The sequence below is a fragment of the Tursiops truncatus genome, chromosome 8, assembly GCF_011762595.2.
Source record: "Tursiops truncatus isolate mTurTru1 chromosome 8, mTurTru1.mat.Y, whole genome shotgun sequence".
NCBI classification, from domain to species: Eukaryota; Metazoa; Chordata; class Mammalia; order Artiodactyla; family Delphinidae; genus Tursiops; species Tursiops truncatus.
In genome coordinates this window covers 62301071-62316253 of record NC_047041.1, presented here as the reverse complement: position 1 = coordinate 62316253, position 15183 = coordinate 62301071, and the positions used below count along the sequence as shown (strand labels likewise).

At 43.3% G+C, this 15183-nt stretch overlaps 1 protein-coding gene across 4 annotated transcripts in view; it reads left to right on the top strand.

The window, feature by feature from the left end:
- SCUBE2 (signal peptide, CUB domain and EGF like domain containing 2) overlaps positions 1-8572 on the top strand; it is a 68210-nt gene extending 59638 nt beyond the window's left edge. For 2 of the 4 annotated variants that reach the window (XM_073808599.1, XM_073808598.1), the window contains 2 exons: positions 3704-3783; positions 4452-8572. In XM_073808599.1, the coding sequence (XP_073664700.1) occupies positions 3704-3783; positions 4452-4604 (233 nt within the window). In that variant the 3' untranslated portion in view covers positions 4605-8572. The remainder of the gene's footprint in view (positions 1-3703; positions 3784-4451) is intronic. The other 2 variants (XM_033862510.2, XM_033862511.2) reach the window with 2 other exon arrangements.
- The last annotated feature ends 6611 nt before the right edge of the window (positions 8573-15183 follow it).

The window sequence follows — 15183 nt, the reverse complement described above, 5'->3', positions numbered from 1 at the left end:
CATTTGGGGATACTGACTACAAGGATGAACAGATGTTTTAGAAAGTAAATGAACGCGAGCATAGTTTTGTGGGTCAGAACATGGGCGATGGCGTCAGCCAGGTTGGGTTTAATCTCTTCTGCAACGTTGTGGATGTTACTTACCATCTCTAGGCTTCATTTTCTCAGTGTGTAAATAAGGATAATCGTTAGACTTAATGTGAGAGTTCAGTAGGATAATCCATAAAGGACTGGGTGCCATGTGTGGCACATAGTAAATACTCAATAAATATTAACCTACTACAATTGCAGCTTTTTTAATATAGAATCCCAGGGAATGAGGAAAAAGACCTGAGTTCTGGTCTTGTCTCTGCCACTAACTTGCTGTGTAACTTTGGGCAAGTTAGATGACTTCCCTGGTTTCATTTTCTTCTTGTTAAACGAAGGGGTGGCCTGTGTGAGCCCTGGGGCCCTACCAAGCTCTGAGACTTCGGTGACAAACATTGACTAGGAACACAAAATGAACTGGACCTTGTCCTGGAAGACCTCATAACCTAGCAGGGAAGAGTTATCTGTTCATCGTGAACTTATTCATTCATCCATGCCACAAATATTTAATGAGCATCTAGTATGCCAGGTATTGGGTGAGGTGCTGGAGACAACACGGTTAGTGACAGAGATACAAAAAAGAATATGGTGTCATAGATGCTACAACGGGGCATGTACAAGGCTCTGTGTGAGACAGAAAAAGGGGCAGCCATTCATTTTGCATGGGTTTTTGGAAAGAATAGAGCAAAGTCTCAAGAGATTTGGGTCTTGAAAGAATATGTAAGTTTTCTTATAAATGGGAGGAAGAACACTCAGGAAAAGGGAATGACATAGGTCAAAGGATGGAGTACCTGGCATGTTGGGGACTAATGATTTTGCCAGTTGGTAGGGTGCATGGGGCTCAGCAGTGAGAGATGAGATTAGAAGCAGGTGGGGTTAGGCTATGAAGAGTCTCGAGTGCCAAGCTCAGAAGGGTGGACCTAATCTTAAAGGGAGCCACTGAAGGTTTTTAGGCAGACAGGTGTGAAAAGTAGGTGTTTTGGAAAGACGATATTCTATGGAGTTCCTAAAAACACCTCACATAGTTTATTTCTAACATGTGACAAACTCTAGAATCATCATCCTGGTGCCTGAAACCATGTCAAACACTAAGACAAGGGCCCTTAGTCTCAGACTCCTAGGTGGACACACATGGCTCCCAGGTGGCTCTGCTGGGATTCAGAGCATCTTATCTCCCCAAAGGCAGCCAGCCAACAACCTCCTCCATCTAGGATCAGGAAGGAGCCAAAAAGCCACAGAGACTCCAGAACAAATGTCACCAAAGTTCACACATTTCAGTCAGGCTGTTCTCAACTCTGTGACACATGATAACGTCTTGATTTTTTTCTTTAATTCAAACAAAGGGTTGTAGCTTGAACCAGGGGAAATGACATATAACCCTGGTTAGGCCCACAAGAGTGTGTCTGAAATGTATGGACACCAAGGGGAGAAGAGAGGGTGCAGGTGGGATGAACTGGGAGATTGGAATTGACATATATACACTAATATGTATAACATAGATAACTAATGAGAACATGCTGTATAGCACAGGGGACTCCACTTCGCTGTACAGTAGAAACTAACACAACATTGTTAAACAACAATACCCCAATTTAAAAAAAAATTTGTCTGTCACAGCAGAAAATAGTTGAAAACTGCTGTTTTGGCCGTGCAGAAGCCTTTTAGCTCTTCACCAGAGCCTATTTAATTTTTTCTTTCAACCTATATTTCAGACAGTTTTGATATCTGGTTCCAAGCCCAGAAGAATAGCAGTCACATTGAGAAGGGGCAGCTGAGGCTGCTACAGACTAGCCCACTGGCCTGGAGAGCAGGGAGCACCGTAGCTGTGGCTAACATGTGCTGAACTTATGAGGACCAGGCATATGCCAAGTGCCCTTGACACGGCACGTTCCTCACAGCCACCCATGCAGTGGACACGACTCTCCTGATGTTACAGATGCGGCCACTCTGGCTTAGAGATTTAAGTAACTGCCTGAGAGCACAGCAGGACAAAGTTGCAGGGGTCTTTGGGACTCCTGAGTTCTTACCTACAACACTGGAGCGCTTTTCTCATGACAGTTGGAGCAAGTGAGGAGACACAGTAGTTCTTTTTTTTTTAATAAATTTAGTTAGTTAGTTTTGGCTACACTGGGTCTTCGTTGCTGCATGCGGGCTTTTCTCTAGTTGCGGTGAGCCGGGGCTACTCTTCGTTGTGGTGAGCAGGCTTCTCATTGCGGTGGCTTCTCTTGTTGCGGAGCACGGGCTCTAGGCGCACGGGCTTCAGTAGCTGTGGCATGCGGGCTCAGTAGTTGTGGCTCGCGGGCTCTAGAGTGCTGGCTCAGCAGTTGTGGCACACAGGCTTAGTTGCTCCACAGCATGTGGGATCGTCCCGGACCAGGGCTGGAACTCATGTCTCCTGCATTGGCAGGCGGATTCTTAACCACTGTGCCTGACACTGGGAAGCCCAACACTGTAGTTCTTAAAAGCAGAGGAAAGATTTCTTTAAAAGATGGTGGTTTGGAAGCATTTGGGATAGTGGCAAACAGCTCTCTAGAACAGTGACAAGCGTTCCTAATGGTGAACTCCTCATCAAAAGGAGCTAATTCTCTGAGGTAGAGACTCTGCAGTAGAGGAATTCAAGATTAAAAAAAAAGAAAACGTACCCTCATTCATATTTTATAGATTTTGTATTCACGAAAATGAAAGGATAAGAAGAAAGAGACCACAGGAAGAGAGGACCAGCGATATTGTACATGTATTAAATTAGTAATTATGAGTATTATCCTATGAATTTCCATTTCCCATCACTTGAGCAGGAGACACTTTTTCTCCCACACAGTTCCAGTGATGTTCTTATGATTTGTTTGGATTTGTTGCACATAATATGCATACAAAGAGGCATTCTTCTCTGCCTGGAATTTAAAAAAGATTGTGTTTTGCATATGCTTGATTTGAATTATGACTGTAGGAAATAGGCTAGACTTTGAATGCATCAAGGAAGGTGAGGACTAAGAGTTGAGCAGCATGAGGGTCACTGGTGACCCCAACAAGCAGTTTTGGAGGAGTGCTGGGGGCCAGAGTCGACTGGAATGGGTGTGAGAGAGAAAGAAAGGAATCGAATTGGAGATAGTGAGTGCTGACAATTCTTTCAAGGAGTTTTGCTACAAAGGGGAGCGGAGACGTGGGATGGAAGCTGGAGGGAGAAATGAGGTCTAGAGAGGGTTTTTTTAAAAAACATTGGAGACACAACAGCATGTTTGCATGCTGGTGTGAAAGACCAGCAGAGAGAAAATTTCATCACGTAGGAAAGGAAGGGCAGAATTAGTGGAACAACGTCCTTGATTTGGTGAGAGAACATGGAGCTGGTAAGCAAAGTGGAGGGATGGGTCTTGGCTGGATATACAGAGGTTCATCTGAGGGAGGAACAGGAGAGATGGATGCAGATGCTGGTGGGTGAGAGGAGGTAGCGGGTGAGTCTGTGGAAGTTCTCTCTGATTGCCTTCTTAGTATCAGAGAGGTCATTGTTCTGATGGCAGCTACAGAAGGGGCATTTCTCAGAACCTTATTTGAAAAATGAAAGAGTCAGCCTGGAAAGAACTAAAGCATACAAATGCAAAATATGTCCTTTATTCAAACAGAGGACTACCAGGAACTCATTGAAGACATAGTTCGAGATGGCAGGCTCTACGCATCAGAGAACCATCAGGAAATACTGAAGGTGAGTATGCACCCGAGGTGGCCACGGCAGTCACCCCCAGGGCTCGCCAGGCGCCACCGAGGAAGGGTTTCCTCTTGCTACCTTTCAGACACTGAGCCTACTCTGGGCTGAGGTCAGTTTTATATCTTCACCAGACTTAGGTTTTTTTTAAAAAAAACTCAAGGGGCCATTTTTAGTGTTGTCAAATAAAGTAGTATTTTTTAGTTTGGAAATGTGTGGAGGAGCAGAGGGAAACTTGTTTATCAGAAATCCAAGCCAGCGGCAACTCATGTTTCCATGTTCATTCTCCAAATAGTTGAGGATTCTTGGCTCCTTGCTCATCCTTCCAGCCTGAAGTCCACCAAATTTTAGATACTTATAAGTATAAATAAACACTGGCCATATCACTAACGCTACAAATATTCCCCAAATTCCAAAGTTACCACGTGGTTTAGAAAAACAATTTTTTACACATTAAATTTTTAAAATAAAAGTAATATGTGCTCTTTATAGATACTTAGGAAACAAAAATTGGGACTAAAAAAGATAAAAATCAGAGGAGACAATTTTCACAAAGCGTTTTTCAGCTGATCAACCTACCGCCTAACAGTGGGACATTATAGTTCCATTGGCAAAATGTCATAATGTTAAAATATTTTGGCCCAGTAACAAAATTCTGTTCTTTTCAGGATAAGAAACTGATCAAGGCTCTGTTTGACGTTCTGGCCCACCCCCAGAACTATTTCAAGTACACAGCCCAGGAGTCCCGGGAAATGTTTCCAAGATCCTTCATCCGATTGCTCCGTTCCAAAGTGTCCAGGTTTCTGAGACCTTACAAATGAGCCTGCCCACGTGCCACTCAGCACAGCATTGGGCTGTGGGCTGGTGGAACACAGCGATCTGCTTCTGCAGCCAGCATAGCCGGATAACGCTGCCTCTAGTAGCAGTGCCTGGTTAGAGTTCAATTTTTATAGATAATACAGATATTTTGGTAAATTGAACTTGGTTTTTCTTTCCCAGCATTGTGGATGTGGACTGAGAACGGCTTTGAGTCTTACTCGCTTCTCATTGCTGTGGGCACATGTCTTGGATATGTCAAGGGCTGGCTGAGCGGGACTTCAGTCAGCTCAGGTGAGATGCACGTGTCCTTCTTGGTCCTCACTCCTCCTTGAGGGGGCTGCCTTGTCTGAGACTTCAGCTTCTTCCAGCATAGTCCTCCCTAAGGGAGCCCTCTGCATTCAGGTGTCGGCTCCGACCAGGCAGAGCAGGAAAGGGGGGGAGGGAGGGAGGGAGAGTCCTCCAGGCATCATCTACCCACCCGGGACCTGGGAGGACTCGGTGACTCCACAGCCTTCTCCAGCCTGTGTGACCTAAGTTTGATCCCAGAAGCTTGAGTCCTAAGCAGTGATCACTAGAAATTACTTACAGCAGAAAGAATTAGAAATAAAAAGGTAGAAACTAAGCACTTCCACAGACATCGTAATGTAGACCTATCGATGGCCTTCCCTGTTGCCAGTTTCCACCTCAGAGCAAATGCACAGTGCTTGTCTTACACCTTCAGCTGTGCCCTCAGGGCAGCACTCTTCTGGGTGCTGCAGTAGAGCCTGGAGAGTTCAGATAGGATGTGATCTCCTCGATGGATGAGAATCCATCCATCATGAAAAGGAGATTTCACACATCCCGAGTCAATACCGCCAAGGGTTCTCCTTCCTCCGTGGGCTTCCCAGCACAGGGCGTGCGAGGTCCAGGTGCGACGTGGTACAGACCAGCCTGTCATGTTTGCCTTCCTTCCCCTCGCCAAGTTCAGAGCCTGACTGGGGTCCAGGGGCACGGGCTGCACGGCTCAGGGTGGTCTCAGGCCCTTAATGGTCACCCACTGCCGGAAGCACAAAAATCCCGGCCTCTTAGTACCGCAGAATCATCTCATTTTCTCTCGGCACAGTGGGACCTCACAGTCACTTTCTCCCACAGGAATTTGATTTTTCAATATTATTGAATTTTTAAAAATTGAAATCTATAGGCAAAAATCTCATTACAGTGAATAAAAAAGACTTCTATCAAACAAGCTGCCATTTCCCTAATGAATGGGCTGACTACACACAACCATAGTGTTTTATTTCAGTAGCAAACTAACTCTGCACACAATCAATTCTCTACACCAAAGTACCAAAAGAAAAAAAAAGATTAACAAACATTTTTGAAGAAAACAAAGATTATTTCATTTATTGTTGAATTCTCTTTTGACCTCAATGTTTTGTTTTTTAACCTATTAATAACATTGAGTTTTTAAAAGCCCAATCAAACTTCAAAAAATTTATTTGGATGGTCCTAAATACCCATTTCTAAGTCTCTCTTCAAAAATTTGAGCATCTTCGTTTTAAAAAATAATCATTAATACAAGTACTTGGAATTGGTGATGCCGGAACTTGGCTTACATTTCTGAGTCTGACCCTAAGATGAAAATTCAAATGTAATACAATGTGAGTTAATGACCTGACCGATGGCAGCAGAACTGCGCCACCCCGTCCAAGCATGTTAGTAACTTTGTCCTTAGGACTGTCTGATTCTGTATTGCTGGTTTCACAAGAAGGCTAGGGATGGCAGTACACTGGGGGTTGGAAGGAGGCTGCATAAACCTGGTCTCTGTGAAGCATCCTTCAGGAGCTGGGCCATGCATGAGCCACTGAAGCCCTCCTGAAGCTTCCTCTCTATACCCATCAACCACTCTGAGAGACTCTGTGGTCCTGTTGGAAGACTGGATGGCAGGGGCTACTGTTGCTACCTGTTAAATCAGTAAATAGTTATCAAACATCTGCTCTTTGCCAGGCACTGTTCTAGGTCCTAGGGATGCACAGTGACAGGACAGACAAGGTCTTGTCATTTTAGAGTTTACATTTTAGAGGGAGGAGACAATGAACAAATCAACACGGAAAGTATCAACTAGTAGTAAGTGCTATGTTGAAAATTAAAATAGGTTAATATAACAGATGATGGTGTGGCTTCTTTAGGTTTGAGAATTGCGGAGGTTTCTCTAGGTAAACGGTATTTCAACTGAAAAATAAATGGCAAGAAGGAACCAGCCTTGGACAAATCGGGGGAAGAACATTCCAGATAGAGGAAAGCCAGGTGCAAAGGCTATCAGGCAGCAACAAGCGTGTGTGTGGATCATAGACTAGTGAGAAGGCAAGTGGTATGAGATGAGGCCAGGGAACTGGACAGGGGCCAGAGCACACTGGGCTTTGGAATTCAGAATGAGGGTTGTGGGTTTAATTCTAAATATGTCGTGCAGCTTTTGGAGGGGGTTTAAACAGAAGAGTGAGGTGACCTGATTTCTGTTTTTAAAAGATAGCTGTGGTTACTGTATGAAGAATAGGTTTTAGAAAGCAGGCACGGAGGCAGAGAACAGTTAACAAACTACTGCAACCAACCAAGCAGCCATCCAGTGAGAGATGAGGTTGTCTGGGTAAGGCGGGAGTAGTGGAGAGGAGAGAACAGAAGGATTCTGGACATGTTTTGGGAGAGAGTCACCAGAACTTGCTGGTGATTGGGTGGAAGGGGAAGGGAAGGACAGCAACTGAAGGTGACCCCTAGTTGTCTGAATAACTGGTAGATGGAGAAGACTGCAGGAGGAGCAGGTTTGGGACATGTGACAATCTAAAAACCTGTCTACAAATTCTTTGATGCTCCTTCCATGCAAAGTTGGGGGCCTTTTGCCCCTCCCCTTGAACCTGGGATCTGTGACTGATTAACCAATCTTATATGGCAGAAGTAACATTTTACTAGTTCCTGGGCCCAGGACTTAAGATACTGGCAATTTCCACTTCGTCTCCTTGGGAAACTCACTGGGACTTCAGTCACCATGCCTTGAGGAAGCCATAGCAGCTCGTGAAGAGAAACCAAGCCCTCCCCACCTCCCCACCTCCCCACAACCCAGCTGACTCCCAGGTGACAGCTAGTAAAACTTGCCAGCTAACCTTAGAAATGGATTCTCCAGCTGATGCTTCACTGAGCAGTCCCCGTTGAGCCGTACCAAAATGACAGACTTGTGAGCAAAATCAATGATTATTGTTGTTTTAGTCATTAGGCTTTGGGTGCTTTCTTATGCAATGATAAGACACTGGAAAAGAAGAGAAGATCAAGAGTTTAATTTTGGCCATTCTAAGTATGACATGACTATTAGTATCCAAATAAAGATTTCAAATAGGCAACTGGTTCTATGAAGTCCCAGGAGCGCTCAGGGCTGGAATATTAATTTTAATGTCACAGAATAAAGAATGAGACGGCTTGAGGTCACCTGGGAAAAGTAGGTAGATAAAAGAAGACCAGTCAACTCTGAACTCTGGGGGAGCTGTTGATAAAGTAAACAGGAAGAGGTCAGAGCTGAGCTTTGCCTTCCTTCCGCGAGAACAAGTTTTGTGGTAGAACTCTGAGTGGGAGAGGAATCTGTACATGTCCTTCCCTCCAGCTGTGGATATTGTTCTTGAGCCATTTACTGAAGTGCTGCTTTTATGGCTTCAGCCACGTTTCCCTTGAGCTTCCAATGCTAATAAAAGAGTGCTTGCCTTTTCACACTAACGGATGATTATCTTCACTTTGGAAGATTGCTTCCTCTGAATCATTCTCTGAGCTGTTGAGTGTGTCATCTGTAGGCACTCACTGGATTTAGGTTTGCAGGTGATTTTATAATTGTCATGTGGAAACTTGGGAAAGGCAGCAGCTGCACCGCACAGAGCAAGGAATTGTGGATCTTTGCAGGAAGAGGCACCAGGGCTGCTGCATGCTGCCCACCACTGCAGACCACTGCAGCCAGTGGGCCTGTGCACCGGGAAACCCTGGGCTCCCTCCTGCACACCTCGATCTCCTCCTTAACTCAGAAGACATGCCTCTTACTGGGGCTGTCAGTATATCTGCTTCTTTTCACGCGGGAGGATGGATCCCAGGAGCCTTACCCAAGTCTACATTACTCTTAGTCAGTATTTGGGAGGCACGTGGATTAGGTGAGGCTGGAGTAAAGCAGTTCCTCACCAAGTCAAGGGAGCCTTGTTACCTGTGGCCTTCTTGCTAGGCAAGCCATCAGCTGCCTCCAAATCCAGGTCCTGGGTGTTGCCACTAGGAGCCCAACCACAGGAAATTAGAAGCCTCGGAGAGGCTTCCTCCCTGTGTCATCTACTCCAGGGGCTTGTGAACCCAGCTCAGGGGTGTCCTGGATATTTGTGGTAACATGCTTCCTTCTCCGTTCAGGCAGTCCTGATCCGCCTACAGGAGACCAACATCTGGGGCTTGATGGCCCAGCGAGGCTGCTCCTGTGATTGACAGCTATAAAGACATACCTACTCAGCAGGGATCACTTTCCAGGGAACACAGGATTGAAACAGATTTAGAAAGTGAAACCACTCATTCACAGGCAGGTTGCTCTAGCTGAATAAAAGGGATACAAATTAAACCCACCTACTATAAACAATGATCATAACTCAGCATTGCTTGGTTTTCAGAGTATCTCATTAGGGGAATGGACTACAGACCTTAGTTACTAATAATTCTTTGTTAACGTGTTTGCTCATTCATTCATTTATACAACATGTTTACTGAGGGCTTACCAAGTGCTAGGTATTGAGGAACCGGTGATCCTGTAATGAGCAAAATGCTCTTGTGGAGTTTAGATTCTAGTGGAGGGAGACAGAAAATAAACGAACATATAGTAAAGTCAAGTGTGATAACTGCTATAAAGAAAGTTAAAAAGGGTGAAAAGATAAGAGTATGAGGAGGTGGTGGGAGGGAGCGGCTACTCTAGATAGGGTGAGCTCATCATTGGAATCATGAATCCAGCCCCCTCCCAGGGCACTGGCTCCTTAAACCAAGCCTGGCAGCACTGGCCCTGGCAAGTTCCTCTGCCCACCCAGCAGGAACTTGACAGTTTGGCTCAGGCCAGCATGAGGAAAGCTCCAGCTTGTGAACAAGCCATTTTGCAATTCCTAGAACAGATGCCACCTAGTGGTTGTAAATGGAATCCACCTGTGTTTCAGTCATCCCACAGCCTTGGAGCTTAAGTAACCTTGGAGCTTAAATGCTCATAATTCAAGACAAAATGTTACCAATGGGATGTTGGGGACTAGGGCTGTGGTTTGACAACTGATTGCATGTTGCTTCAAACAGCCCTCGGAATGTATCTGTTTAGGTCTTTTCCTTCCCTCTGCCTGGCCTAATGACTAATGACCAGGTGAGAAGTCATTGATCTTCAGGTCCTTTCAAACTATCAACAATTCTCTGAATCACATCCATGTCCAAAGACACACACACACACACCACATTCATTTATTCATTGTTATGGTCTCGGCACCATGCTAGGCTGGATACATATTCCTGAGACAGGAGGAAAAAGGACTTGAAAGAATGAGGGGGGGCAGGGGGGGCTTCCCTGGTGGTGCAGTGGTTAAGAATCTGCCTGCCAATGCAGGGGACACAGGTTCGAGCCCTGGTCCAGGAAGATCCCACATGCCGCGGAGCAACTAAGCCTGTGTGCCACAACTACTGAGCCTGCGCTCTAGAGCCTGCCAGCCACAGCTACTGAAGCCTGCGCACCTAGAGCCCGTGCTCCACAACAAGAGAAGCCACCGCAATGAGAAGCCCATGCACCGCAACAAAAGAGTAGATCCCGCTCGTGGCAACTATAGAAAGCCCACACACAGCAACGAAGACCCAAGACAGCCAAAAATAAATTTAAAAAAAAAGAATGCAGGGGAACAATCAGTCCCAAATTGTAATCTTGTGTGATTTTCACCACGTGTCGTTTAAAGAGCTTACACACCCCACTGACTTGGACTGTCTTATGATCTTATATTTTATCCTACCTAGGATTGAAGGATAACTTTGAGGCATAGTTTGGAGTTTTCTGTCTTTTCCTTGTGCAGCGCAAAAAGCAGAAATACAAACCTACCTCAAATCTGAGCTTTGGTGCTATCTTTGCCTTATTATACACTTTGTGGTTGAAAAATAATTAATAGTTTCTGAGCAGACAATGGAACCAATGCCCCAGGGAGGATAGACCCAGCAATGTGTGACTGACACAGTCATGGCCAGCAGAAGAGTGTGGTGGTAAAGAGTGTGAGCTTGTGGTGAACCCTGGCCGGGCCTGCTGGGCTCAGCCCTCTGCAGCCTTGTGTGTAACTCACTGTGCATGACCACAAACTGGTCATCGTTACACAGTGCCAGTGCAGCTGCAGTAAATGATGCCTGTCCATTGCATAAAACTGTGGACAATATAGCCAGATGGTAATGGTGGCAAAGGAAAAATATGTGCTCAGAATCCCAATGTTAGGTCCAGGTGACTTGGCTTGAGGAAGGCAGCTTTTAGCAGCCACATCAGGCACCAAAGCTGAAGTTTTGAGTGATGTGGGTGCAACTATAAGAGGCTTGGTAAACCCTCACTTGGGATTTCCAACGAGGAACTAAGGGGACTCAAGCAGCATGACTCACCCAATATTCCCCCTCTCAGTATTCCTAATGTACTTTTCTGAGAATGCATTCTTTCTGTTTATCTTAGTGAAAGATTTCTCAAAGATTTATGTTTCATAATGTTCATTTTCTCCAAGACTCCCATTATGTCCTCTGCAGTACCTGGATTTGTATCCCAGCTCTGCCACTTAATAGCTGTGTGACCTTGCACAAGTTACTTGACCTCTCTGTGCCTCAGTTTCCTCATATAGTAAATAAAGAAAAAGATAGTACTTACTGGATAGGGTTGTTGTGAGAATAAATGCATTCACAAATGGAAAACTCTTAGAAAACTACCTGGAATGTAGTATGGGCTCAATAAATGTTAACTATCATCATCATTATCATCTTCCACCACTTCAGACTAGAGAAGTTAAATCCAAGATACACTTAAAAAATGGGTTCGTACTCTGCTAGTTTCTCCCATTTCACTGAAATAGAGAATCCTTTAGTTTCAGGCTTTCTAGTAGGATGTGTTTGTTCTAGAACCAGAAGAATTGGAGCTTGAAGTAGGAATGAAAGGCCATAATGCCTGACTAGGGTTCTTCCACAGGACCTTCTGAAAACCCTTATTCTCCTGAGCTGGAAAGGAGAAATGTGTTCTTCCAATCTCCTAAGACTATCTCTCTCAGATCAGAAACAGCACCCATATACAGAGACCTGTCAATCCATCATCTTTCCTTATTTTCAGTCCTCAGCCTCTGATGTATGAAGATGGCAGTACATCTCCTTGCTGAGCTCAGAATCACACATTCTTCAGAGCTGCTCATCTCAGGTTTGATGTTTCCAGCATGACGAAGTCCAACCTTTGACCCCAGAGAAGCAGTGCCCAGGGCCGTAGGCAAGTAAGGCCGATGAACACACTCACTTTGTCAGGGTGTGAATTCAGGTTCCAAAAATGAGTAATTTGCATGAGGCTTGTGGTCAGTGGGACAAAGTCCCTAATGAGAGAGGAGGACATAGGCCTGGCCAAGGTGGGTCTGACCATCATGTGCCTCAGAGAGCACAGAACTCAAAGTGAAATGTGCTAGTGGAGTGTAGACAGTCTGAAAAGAGAGAATTTCATCCTTTTTTTTTTTTTTTTAACTTAAGACAAAATTTTATTCTGTTATGGTTTTCCTTAGTTTGAAGCGATCTTTATGGTATGTGAAATACCTGCTTGAGAGTCTATCCTGAGTTTATTTTTTTTTTTTTGACATTCCTCATGGATCGCTTATATCACTGACATTTATTTTTTCATATATTTCAACATTTTGATATTCAATAGAAGATGTATGTTTTTTCACAAGTATTCCACATCGATCCTGCCATGCTATTGCACTTTCATGGAGTTTGAAACTGAATGCATTCAGGGACTTCCCTGGTGGTCCAGTGGTTAAGACTCTGTGCTTCCACTGCAGGGGGCATGGGTTTGATCCCTGGTCGGGGAACTAAGATCCAGCATGCTGCACAACCAAAAAAAAAAAAAAAAAAAATTGAATGTGTCTATGGGACTCATTTTGGGCAATGAAATGTGTGTCACTCTTGGTCACCCAAGAGAGACTTGGGTCCCTTCTAGACTGACATTTTGAGAAAACAGCATGTGCTTCACCACACTCTCTTTTCCATATTGAAGATGGAGTAGAGTGGTGCCTCCTGCCCACCTTCAAACAACATGTGGCAGAACCAAAAAGCACGTCTTCATTGCGTCACTGCAGCGTAACTGATAAACTTGAAAATTCTTTTCTTTTCTTCTTTTTTTCTCAGTTATACATATACATGTATGTATTCTTTTCAGATTCTTTTCCCATTTAGGTTATTACAGAGTATTGAGCAGAGTTCCCTGTGCTATACTGTAGGTCCTTATTGGTTATCTATTTTAAATATAGTAATGTATACATGCCAATCCCAAACTTCCAATCCCAGTTATTTTTTTATTTCTCTAAAACTTATTCAAAGTTATTCACCTCACTGTTAATAAGATGTACAGTTAATGCTCTGTGCCAGTATTATTAGGCCTGCTCATTGCCGGCAATGGACTTTGACAAAACCCATTTCCTGACACCCCAAAATTAAATTACTCTTTTCAAAACATACCAAACTTGCAATACTTGCAAAAGTATTACATGCATTTAAACTCTAAAGTAGTTCTGTGTAGAGAATATCACTATAGTTTTGAGTGTATATGTGGGTGCTGGTAATTTTGTATTTTCTTTGGGAGTGGAAAAGGAAAACAATTCAAGCTGAAAAAACTATTCTTAAATATTCATTTTTATAAGTTTTATTAAAGAATTTTGTTACACCATTGGGAAAAGAACTCCCAGTGCTTTTTTAAAGAATATGAATGGGAGAGGAAAAAAACAAAGCCAGTAATTGTACAGTAAAGAAATCAAGCAATACCTTGATGAGATGATCAAAATTAGCATCTTCAATAGAAGACAGATGGACAACATGTGGCTCCAGATGTGATACCCTGAGAGGAACATAACATCACCTACACAGTACTCAGACCAAGATGAATAACCTCAATCCCAATACAAGAAAACTGGATAAACACAAAATGAGAAATACTCCATTTTTTAAAAGGGAAGAGAAATAACTTTCACACCAACGAAATTAAAAACTTTTGTGTTTCGAAGGACACCATCAAGAAAGTGAAAAGGCAGCCCATAGAATGGGGAAAAAATTTGCAAATCATATATCTGATGAGAGACTTATAGCTAGAATATATTAAAACTCTTACAACCCAATAATAGATAACTCAGTTTAGAAGTGAGAAAATGATCTGAATAGATATTTTTCTAAAGAAGATAAACAAATGGCCAATAAGCACATGAAAAAGATGCTCAACATCTTTAGTCATCAGGGAAATGCAAATCAAAACCACAATGAGACATCATTTTACACCCACCCATTATAGGATGGCTATAATCAAAGGGACAAGTGTAGGTGACAATGCGCAGACGTTGGAAGCCTCATACATTGCTGGTAGGGATGTAAAATGGTGCAGCCACTCTGGAAAACAGTTTGTTAGTTCTTCAACAGTTTAAACATAGAATTACCATGTAACCCAGCAATTCCACTCCAAGAGAAATGAAAACGTAAGTCCATACAAAAACACATACACAAAAGTGCACAGCAGCATCAGTCATGATAGCCAAAAGGTGGAAACAACTTAAATGTCCATCATTTGTTGAAAGGATAAACGAAATGTGAGAAATCCATAAAATGGAGTAATATTTGACATAAAAAAATGAAATACTGATGCATGCTATAACATAGATGAACCTTGAAAACATGCTAAGTGAAAGCAGCCAGTCACAAAAGAAAATATATTGTACAATTCTAGTTATATGAAATGTAACAAATCCATACAGACAGAACCTGTAGATGACAGCTTGCCTAGGGCTGGAGAGTTTAGGAGGAAATGGGGAATGACTGCCCAAAAGAAATGGGTACATAGTTTCTTTTGGGATGATCAATATGTTCTAAAATTGATTGTAGTGATGGTTGCCCAGCTCTGTGAATATATTAAAAAACATTGAATTCTACACTTTAAGCGGTAAATTGTATGGTATATGAATTATGTCTCAGTGAAACAGTTATTTAAAAATTAGAAATGGAAAAGAAGAAGTTACGACAGACACCACAGAAATAAAAGCATCCTAAGAGACTACTGCAAGCAACTCTATGCCAATAAAATGGACAACCTGGAAGAAATGGACAAATTCTTAGAAAGTTAAAACCTTCCAAGACTGAACCAGGAAGAAATACAAAATATGAACAGACCAATCACAAGTAACGAAGTTGAAACTGTGATTAAAGATCTTCCAACAAACAAAAGCCCAGGACCAGATGGCTTCGCAGGTGAATTCTATCAAACATTTAGAGAAGAGCTAACACCCATTGTTCTCAAACTCTTCCAAAAATTGCAGAGGAAGGAACACTCCC